Source organism: Balaenoptera ricei, unplaced genomic scaffold (assembly GCF_028023285.1).
Source record: "Balaenoptera ricei isolate mBalRic1 unplaced genomic scaffold, mBalRic1.hap2 scaffold_717, whole genome shotgun sequence".
In the NCBI taxonomy this organism is placed as follows: domain Eukaryota; kingdom Metazoa; phylum Chordata; class Mammalia; order Artiodactyla; family Balaenopteridae; genus Balaenoptera; species Balaenoptera ricei.
In genome coordinates, this window is record NW_026777904.1 from 37,039 (window position 1) to 47,948 (window position 10,910).

The 10,910-nt window shown below is 40.6% G+C and overlaps 1 protein-coding gene across 1 annotated transcript in view; it reads right to left on the minus strand.

Annotated features, from left to right (window-relative positions):
- LOC132358943 (myosin-8-like) overlaps window positions 1-10,496 on the minus strand; it is a 31,803-nt gene extending 21,307 nt beyond the window's left edge. The window contains 1 exon segment of the mRNA XM_059912174.1: window positions 10,387-10,496. Coding sequence (XP_059768157.1) covers window positions 10,387-10,496 — 110 coding nt within the window.
- Window positions 10,497-10,910: the final 414 nt, after the last annotated feature.

Sequence of the window (10,910 nt, forward strand, 5' to 3'; positions counted from 1 at the left end):
GAGCTGCCTCATAGCCACCGTCTGTGTGATGGTTTGTTCTTTCCTTTGTGACAAATGGCCCTGAAACTCAGCCATATTTGTGAATCCAGGATTGGTGATGGTTAAACGTCTACTGTACCACATGGTGTTCTATGTCTATATACCTGGTCTCTGACTCTCAGTTTTCTCATTTATAAAATGTTGATGATTATGCTTATCTTGCAGTGAAGTGTTGTAAACAGTAGAGATAACATAATAATGGGACTGCATTAGGCTCAGAAAACGGTTGTTATTGATGCTGTTTTTATTATGGAACACCTAAGCTGATTATTTGCCAAATATAGTGGCTCTTCACTTTGGGGGGAAAGGTTTTTAAGAATTTTATGAAAGGTATGGATTTAATGTACCTATATATGTACATAATATTTTGGATATAATTTCATAGTAGGGATGCCAGATAAAATATGCCCAGGATGCCCAGTTGAATTTGAATTTCAGAGAAACAGTAAATGCTTTTTTTTTTTTTTTTTAGTATAAGTATATCCCAAATATTGCATGGGTCATATTTATACTAAGAAATTTTTCATTGTCTCATCTGAAATTCGAATTTAATGGGGCGTCTCGTGGTTTTAATTTGCCAAATCTGGCAGCCCTATTTCATAGACTGAGAAGTGATAAAGGCTCTCATGAGCCTGTCCTCAGGGAAACACACATGCACGTGCACACAGACACATGTACATACTCACGTGTGCACCCACACCCACACCCACAGAATTTTGCATACGTTTCAGGGAGTCCTGTTCTGATGGATTCTTACTCACCAGGAGTCTTGGTCTCATTGGGAATCAGACATCGCACAAAGTGAGGATGAGTGCTCCTTGAATTGGCCATCAATTTGTTTAAATTTTCCTGAGACACAAACCAGAAGAAGCACATTAACCTTAGCAAACGCCGTTGCACTGGGCAGAAATACAACCGAATGTGGAAGCTGCCAAAAAACAAAACCTGAACACAGCGGACACGGTCTGGAAAGAGGAGCCCTTCTTCTTCCCGCCCTTCTTGCTCACCCCGGCGTCGCCTGGAGACAGACACAAGAGGATGTGTCCAGTGAGTCCTGAGGACACAGTGGTGGCCTTTCCTACCCACCTGCCCCACCAGTTTTATTGAGATGTAACTGACATATAACACTGTATATGTTTAAGGTGTACAACATAATGATTTGATATATGTATATATTGCAAAATGATCACAGCATTAGGTCTACTTAACATCTATCCCTTCACTTACAGTTTCTTTTTCTTGTGATGAGATTTTTTTTTTTTTATGGCTGTGTTGGGTCTTCGTTTCTGTGCGAGGGCTTTCTCTAGTTGCGGCAAGTGGGGGCCACTCTTCATCGCGGCACGCGGGCCTCTCATTATCGCGGCCTCTCTTGTTGCCGAGCACAGGCTCCAGACGCGCAGGCTCAGGAGTTGTGGCTCACGGGCCCAGTTGCTCCGCGGCTTGTGGGATCCTCCCAGACCAGGGCTCGAACCCGTGTCCCCTGCATTGGCAGGCAGACTCTCAACCACTGCACCACCAGGGAAGCCCTTGTGATGAGAGCTTTTAAGCTCTACTCTCTTAGCAACTTTCAAATATACAACACAGTGTAATTAACTACAGTTACCATGCTGTACTTAACAACCACGGAACTTATTTATGTCATAATTGGAAGTTTGTACCTTTTAACCCCTTTCACCCAGTTCTTCCACCTCTCACCCGCCACCTCTGGCAACCACAGATCTGATCTCTGTTGCTATGAGTTTGGTTTTTTAAGATTCCACATATACGTGAGATTATACAGGATCTGTCTTTCTGTGTCTGACTTATTTCACATAGCATAATGCCCTCAAGGTCCACTGTTGCCAATGGCAAGATTTCATTCTTTTCTATGGCTGAATAATATTCCATTATATATGACCTTTTCTTTATCCAGTTATCCATCAGTGGACACTTAGATCGTTTCCATGTCTTGGCTATTCTAAATAATGCCACAATGAACGTGGGAGTATCTCTTTGGGATAGTAATTTCATTTCCTTTGGGTATATACCCAGAAGTGGAATTGCTGGATCATATGGTAGTTCTATTTTTAATTTTAAAAGGAATCTCTATACTGTTTTCTGTAGTGGCTGCACAAATTTACATCTCCACTAACAGTGCACCGTTTTGTCAGTGGTGGCCTTTCTAAACCGCTTCCTCCAAACCCTGAAGTGAAAGTTTGGTTTTCTTTTGACATAGGAGAGCTGAGGTTTTTTGGTTTGTTCATTTCCGTATCATGATTCTTAAAATTCCTCTAAACTACTCAGATTTGGGAACACTGATTTTTATCATTGTGGGAACGGAGTGGGGTGGGATATGGGTGGCATTTAACTGGGAGTATAATTTAGACTCTCTGTATCCAAGGAGAATCTTTTCCTTTAGACATCAGACATGAAATCCAACTGAATAGTTGGCAAGATTGAGATGTTCCTCTTGGTGAGTGTTGATAATTCCTAGTAGAAAGTTCAGATAGCCCAGTGAAAAGTAATGACTTGAACATAAAGTACTGCCACACTTGTTTAGCCAATTACAGGCAACAAGGTGATAGGAGACATTATGGCCTAGTGCAATGGTTCCAAATTTTAACATGCACCAGAATTACCTGGAGAGCTTGTTAAAACACAGATTTCTGGGCCTCACCCCCAGAGCTTCTGATTCAGTAGGTATGGGATGGGGCCTGAGAATATGCATTTCTAGCAAGTTCTTAGGCAATGCTCGTGGTGCATTCATCAGCTGATGGTGAATTCATCATTGTGGTCCAGGGACCACACTCTGAGAACTGCTGGTGTAGGGCCTTCTGACTCCAAGAGTGGTCCTTGAACATGTTGCATCAGCATCACCGAGGAGTTGTTAGACATTCAGAATCTCAGAACCACCCCGCATTACAAAACCAGAATCTGCACTTTAACAAGATCTCCAGGTGATTTCTAGGCATAGTAGAGTTGAGAAGTACTGGGCTTAAGGCAGGGGTCTCCAAACTTTAGTTATGTGTAGCAGTGTCGGGGTGTGACAAACAGTGTTTAATTAAATACCTGCTTTAGAACTCACTGCTTAGCGTGTGTGTGTGTGTGCATGTGCGTGTATGGTGTGTTTATGTATCTTTCTGCCTCTCTCTCTCTGTCCACCCTCCCGCTCATCCCCCCCTGTCACTTCTTTCCAAACCATCCCCTTTCACAGACCTTCTCTTTATGTGTTTTCCTTGCTTAGAAGCTAGAAAATTTGGCTTAAAGTCCCGGCACTGAACTTGGTCAAACCACTTAACTTCTTTGGGCCACTAATCTCACTTAAAATGAAGAAGCAAGCCTAGCTCATTTCTAAGGCCCCTGCAGGTTGTGTGACTTTTCTGGTTCCTTTTCCTCATCTGCATTTGCTTTTCCTGTTCCCTCTGGACCTCTTCCCGTATCCTTCCTGACCCTCTACTTCTTTTCCCCACAACTCTTCCCCTTCTCCCTTTCTTTCTCTGCTTTTTCTTTTCCATACATTCTTCTGTAAGTGACCATAAAATGGAGTTCAATTACACACATATATCCCCATATCTCTCTTAAGAAATAGGTCATATGTTTTGAATAAAGCCTTTTATGTTTCCTATTAGAAGTGGGAAAATTGAACATTTTATGCTTGTCCCTTGGAACTTCCCCCACCCTCAATCTTACACTTTATGAAATTACTCTTCATTGGTAACTGACTGTTGTTTCAATATCCCTCCTTGAGATTCTGGGGGGATCTAGTCCTACAGAAAGAGGAGCAACTGCTTCCCTCTGGATCTTATTCAGGATAAGTTGCATTTCGATTTTACTTTGGCCAGCGGCTCTGCTGAACCATCTGTGTGCTCGTGGTTAAGTTTTCATAGTTAAGAGGTTGGAACTCAATATAGCACCACAAAGAGGACCTCTGGCTTGCAGGCTTCATGCAGTTTAAATTTTCTCAGTTACTGCCTGGTGGAGAGGAAGAATTCATCCATATTGTTTCCTCATCTGTGAAGATAGTCCCTACTTTTGTGGCTTAAGTGAGTTTTACGACAGCAGCAGTTCTCAAGCTTTGTTTTCTCAGAACCCCTTCACACTCTTAAAAACCATTGAGAACCCAGTGAGTTTGGTTTATGCAGGTCATATCTACCAATATTTATGGTATTAGAAGTCAAAATTGAGAAAATCTAATTCATTTAAAGTTCCTATCAAATTCATTGCATGTTAACATTAATGACATATTTTTATGCAAATGACTATATTTTCCAAAACAAAAAAATTCGTGGCAAGAGTACCATTGTTTTTCATTTTTGCAACTCACTTTAATGTCTGCTGAGTAGAAGATGGATGGATTTTCATGCCTGCTTCTGTATTCTGTCTGTTGCTGTATGAATTTTTGGTTTTTTTTGTTTGTTTATTGGTTAAAGTAGATATAGAAAATCTTTCACAGATATATAATTTGGAAAAGGAAAGAGTATTTTAATTACCCTTTCAAATAATTGCGGATATTCTTTTTAGATACTATACCAAAACTTGACACGTGGTAGTTTCTGTGGTAGTTCCTTAAAGGCTAGTTGCAATGTGGAATCTGAAACCATATCAACAAACATTATGATCTGTTGGTCTGTGTTGAACTTTGAATGAAACTTTTACCCATGTGTAAACATCATACATTGATCATTTGGAAAATATTGTTCACTGAATTATACAGAACTTCCAAATATTGGCACGTTTCATTATACAGTATAAAAAATCACAATTATTAATATCAGTACTGATCTCATTAGAAAATTCAAATATTAGGACGTTGTCAAGCTAATGATAGTAGATACAAGTCTTCCAAAGTTTTAATTTTTGCTTGAAAACTCAACTATATCATTAGTAAAAAACACTGTCAGTAGTTTTCCTTGAAAGGATAAACACACTTCACTGCTTTTTGAGAAACTGTGTGCCAGATATACAAGTCTGAGAAACAATAGTTTGTCCTCTAGTCATTCTTTCAAGTAAAAATGGTGCTTCATGAATCAAGTGGCTGGTTCATCTTGCAACTCAGACAACTGCACATGTGTTTTTCCTTGAGACAAATGTCAAAGTCCAGTGTGCAAAAGGAGTGCTTTTCATGGACTTCCTGTTTGATCATGTAGAATATTATAAAGATGTGGATAAAATTGAGATGTAATCAAATTAATACTCTCCACTGCTGCAAATTTTAGGTTATTTTTCAATGAAGCTGGCTTTTTAAAAAAATTATTTATTTATTTATATTTATTTTTGGCTGCGTTGGGTCTTTGTTGCTGCGTGCAGGCTTTCTCTAGTTGCGGCGAGCGCTAGTCTTCGTTGCGGTGCGCGGGCTTCTAATTGCGGTGGCTTCTCTTGTTGCGGAGCATGGGCTCTAGGCGTGTGGGCTTCGGTAGTTGTGGCACACGGGCTCAGTGGTTGTGGCTCACGGGCTTAGTTGCTCCGCAGCATGTGGGATCTTCCCAGACCAGGGCTCGAACCCGTGTCCCCTGCATTGGCAGGCGGATTCTTAGCCACTGTGCCACAAGGGAAGTCCTGAAGCTGGCTTTTTAAATTAAAAAAAAATTCTTTTTCACTGTCAGTGTATGGCTGTGAAGAATACTATGACTATTAGTACAGCTTGGTGCCATATCTTGATTTGTAATAAAGTGTCAGATCGTCTATCCATCCTTGCTTTTGCATCATTAAGTCAACACAGTGAAGAAAGCACATGGCATCTGGGTATTATGAAAATTGTTTTGACCTCATGTACCTCTTGAAAAGTTCTTAGGAATCTCCAAGGATCCATGGGCCACAGTTTGAGAATGGTTGCACTATAGTGTGAGGGAATCTCATCAGGCTGCAAGTGTATGATCTGATGTCATTTAGCTTGACTTAGTGTTCAGCCTGCTACCCAAAGTGTCGAAAGTTGATCCACATCAAAATCATCTGCAACAGAATCTCTGTGGTTGGGACTGAGGAAACTGAATTGTTCTCAAGGGCCTCAAACACAGTGATGTTTGGGAGCATTATTTTGCTTTTATAAAGCCACTCTTTCCAAAACCATGGCATAGTCCCAATGGTCCAATACAAAATGATTTTAGGCAACTATTTCTTAATTTTAATAGTTATATTAAAGTCTATTACCTTATTTTAGCAAAATGTAAGATGCCATCGATTGTAAGATAACCTATTTTGTGTCCCACTAATAAAGGAAAACACCCTGCTAATTACAGTACTCCTTTCATTGATTATAAGATGCATCCCAAGTTTAGAGATAATATTTTGTGAAAATGTGAAGAAAGTTAGAATAAAATAGAATAATATGTGCTAACGACTTAGAGACAGTGAAATATCTGTTTATAGTAATGATATAAAGCAGTGTTTCTCAAACTTTGGTGGGCATAGGAATCCAACTGGGAATCTTGTTGAAATAGATATTCTGATTCAGCAGATCTGGAGTAGAGTTTGAGATTCTGAATATCTAAATGTCTCAGTTGATGCTGAGATAGACGGTCCAGACTTTCATAGCAAGCATATAGGCTAACTTTGAAAAACACATCTAAGAAGAAAAAGGAATCAAGGTAAATCAAAATATTAAGTGAATTAGCAGTACTGGTCTTAAATGGGTATTGCAAAATTTGTGATAGTAGTATAAGAATGAAGTCTGAAGTTGGGGAAAGACTACAATGACTCATGGTCAAACTATACCTTTAGGTCTCTTAGAAAAACAAGACTTTCCGTCTGGGATTCAAGTCACTGCGTGTGTTGAGGTGAAGATTTTTCTTCTTCCACCCACAGCTCTAACCATGACTCAGAATCCAGTATCTCCTACTTTTACTGCCTAGATGATGCATGAGTTGTCTCAGCGATATTCTTGCAAATGTGTTGTCCAGCCTACTCAAATGCCTTCAAGATGACTTTTTTCCCTTTTGAAAATTTTGGAAAATCATTTGGGGTAGTTTCTGCAGGCCAAAGATACTTCTTGCTTTAAACTGAAATCTGGCTCTCTGTGACTTCAGGATGTTTGATCCTCCTTTCGGCTCTTGGTAACAACAGAAAGAGTTCAAACCTTCTCCCCACAAGACAACTCTTCACCCATTTGATGGCTGCTCTGGGTTCTCCTTAGCTTTTTTTTTTTTTTTTTAATGTGGACCATTTTTCAAGTCTTTATTGAATTTGTTACAGTATTGCTTCTGTTTTATGTTTTGGTTTTTTGGCTGCAAGGCATGTAGGATCTTAACTCCCCGACCAGGGATTGAGCCTGAAAGGCGAAGTCTTAACCACTGGACCTCCAGGGAAGTCCCTCCTTAGCTTTTTCTTTTCCAGGCTAAGTAGCCCCAGTGCTGTCTTCATCTGTTTCTTCCGTGATGTGCTTCTGCATCTCCTTTACCATCACAGTGAGCTCACTCCTGTTAATCTCTTAAGTGTGACATCCAGACCACATGTTGTCCTCCATCAGCATGTGCCCTCACCTCTCCTGACCTAGGTGTCATGCCCGAGGTGGTGACTGCCCTCTGGCAGCCTCCTCACACCGATGGCTCACCACTCACTGTCAAGCAAAGCCCCTCAACGCACGCTGTGTGCGTCCGGTTGCTAAGTCAGATCTTGTCCCCATATTTATACAACTGTACTCTGAGACCCAGGGCTAAAACCATGTATTCTTGGCTGATAAAACTTTCCCTTGTTAGGTCTCATCCAACTCTCTTGGCATGACTCATGGTGTCCCTGGAAACTCTACCCCCAGAAAGTCCCCTAATTATCTGCTTCTTGGTTTTGAGAGCTTGACCTGCTTCCAGCCCTACACAGCTGTGTCCCTCCAGCCATCCCCTCTGTTCCTGTCTTTAGGGGTCTTCCAATGGGGATGGCCATCCCAGTCTTCCTGACCTCCAGCACCACCTTCTGAGTGCTCCCCAACCCCGCTTACTGCTGTCAGTGCGCTATGACACTGCTCTCAACTTTCAGCCCTCTCTTGGGAATTTCTCAGCTACTGCATCTTGTCAGCAACGGTGTGGTCATGACTTAATTATACTTTGGTTTCCTTGGTCCTAATTCATCTAGAATTACTTCCAATAAACACAAATCTTGAGGTGGGCGAGTAATATTTTTTTATTACTACAGTGGATATAGGTTTCAATCCATTTCTCCTTATTCTCTCAGCATCATTTGTGAGTAAAGACACAGCTGAGGGGATTCACGGGTGCGGCCTCTGCTCAAAACACAGCAAAGTTAGACTTGTGTGAAGACTGAATCTTGAGCCTACGAACATCATGTTTGGGGCCAACCTAAGTATATTGACCTGGAGCTTGTGTGTCAAAGTTCTGCAGTGTGTTTTATTCCTGTTAGTGTGATGAGCAAATTTGGGAAGCCCTGCTTCCTTAGCTGCATATTTTGTAATCTGCCTTTAGAAATACTTAAGTAATGGATTTTAATTTCATCAGTTTCAGATTCCTATGAGTGTGGCAAGAATGAGAATGTGTAAAACAGTGTTTGCTAATTTCAATTATTGTATTCCCAATCAAGATGAAAGTGACTCTTACCTTCTTGGTTTCCAAAGCAATGGTTAGTGTCCTTCAGGAATGAAGTGGCTTCTGAGAGAGTGATCCCAGAAATCAAAACTAAACAAAACAAAGAACAAATGAACTAGGAAGAGTTTAAATAAATCTAGAAATTGTACTTTTCTAAGTTTAGCTACATTTAAATAGTACACAGTGGATGGTGTGGGATGGAAATACATTTTCCATTTATCCCTTCGGTGAAATCATCATTCTTTAAATAATTGGGTAATTACAGCACTGATTAACAATTTTTTTGAGTATCTTCTGTGTGTGCAAAGTACCATGTCAGCTCCATAGGGGGTATAAAAAAGGATAAAGACAGTCTCTACCGTAAAGGAATGCAAAATTTAGGAACAGTTAAGAGAAATGCTCAAATAAATCTTTGAACAAGGAAGAATAATACAAATTCTGTAAGCGTCTAAATGAAGTGTTATGGGGACTTAGAGAGATGATGCTTCCGGCTGAGGGTAGGGGGCCGTGAGGGGTCAAAAAAGAAAGGAAGGAGGGAGGGGAATGATCCGGATTGTAACTTGGATGCTTTTAGACCAGAAGTTGAATTCTTTGGCAATGAGAGAAAAGTTGTGAACTATGGGCAAGACTTCTTTAAGAGGTCTAGGATGGGCACTCTCTTAAATATCCTATATTCTCTTGGAGAAGATGAAGGTAGGGTAGCTGATAACTTATTTGGGACTAAGGAATCTCAGTCCAGAAGTTGATAACCTACATGAAGATCTCAGGATACCATAAGAGTCTGAATAATTTTCAATATCAAATTTAACTTAAACTTCCCATTTACCACACAGTACTTTTATGGAACCTGGGGAACATGTCGTGAAATACCATTTAGGCAGGAAGAGACATTTCAACGCTTGCTTTCCTACTTTGGTCGCGTACTCTTGGTCTCTACCTTTTATGAGTCTCTAATAATCTCCAGCTATATCCTAAAATTCTCACAACTTTCTCAGGAAAAGATTAAATGATTAAGTATCATATTCTGAATCCTTGGTTCAAACGAAATCACACTTGGAGGCAGAACCTCGGTTTTCTAATGCCAGCTCTTTAAAGTAGCTGTTGTAATTTCCTTGAGCTTTGGTTTCCTTCTGTAAATGAGACAGATGGACCAGAAAATCCCCAAGGTTTCTCTTAACCCTGTGAATGTATGACAGAAGGTATTCTGGTGAAGATGGTGGCCAGAAATCGAAGCATCGCAAGCTCCTAGAGCTACAGAATCCCTCTGAGGGATGCTCCTGCAGTGTCAGACATGACCCAGCCCGAAGTCCACAAGGCATGCCATGAATGAGCAGTCTGGAAACTGGTCATTAATAAGCAAACTAGGATGCATTCTGAGATGGATCAAATGCATGGGAGAATTTCTTCCCGCAATCATCTCCCAGAAATCCTGACATAAGAAAAAAATTTACATAACCAACCACAAAAATTTCAAATAATACTTCAAGGCAATCACAGAAGAGATATCACAAATTAGCACGTTTATTTGCTAACTGCAATTATAATACTGACCTAAACAATTAGAGGGGTAAGCACGTATTATATTCAGCTTTATATCCTGCAGGTTAGTTTTTTTTTTTTTTGGTGTCATAATTGCTTATATTCTTGTCTTTTTACTCTTTGTAGAAGCTTCTTGAAAGGCCTCACCATCTTTTCTCCCATATTGCCCTTAACACAGTTCCTTACGCTTAGTAGGCCCTCAGCAAAGGCTGCTGTGTTGCCTTCTCTCCTCTCCAGGTAACCTGATCAGGTATAATCACAGCTACATGGAGCAAAAAAGCGGGCACTTGTGAGCACTTACCTTGCGATGCTGTGGTCGAAGCAGTTTCGAAAGTGTGGCCCCCAGCTCCCTTTATACTCCCAAATGCGCAAGCCCAGCACTCTAACGTGGCTGTATTGGGGGATCACCATTTACTCCTTAGATATAAATGCATCGTAGCCCTGATCTTTCACTCTTCTTAAGTTACTTGGATAAATGACCAGCGGAGGCTGTATAATGCCAAGTCAGCTGCGTAGGGATTTTGACGTTGGACACAGATCTTTGAGACTTAGAGAGTCCTAGAGGCCGAGCAGAACTGGGGCAGAGTGTGCTAAGAAGGTCAGTGAAGGGCAGAGCCACAGGGTGAATTGTCAAGCGATGGATGATCAATAGCATGGATACTAAGTACGTCTCCTTTACCCAGCATCGTAAACATGAGGTGGTGTGCGCCTCTTCTCAGAAATCTCCGGAAAACATAAGATTGGCCATTTAACACATCCATTCTTTTTTTTTAAACATTATTTTTTAATTGAAGTATATTTGATTTACAATGTTGTGTTAGTTTC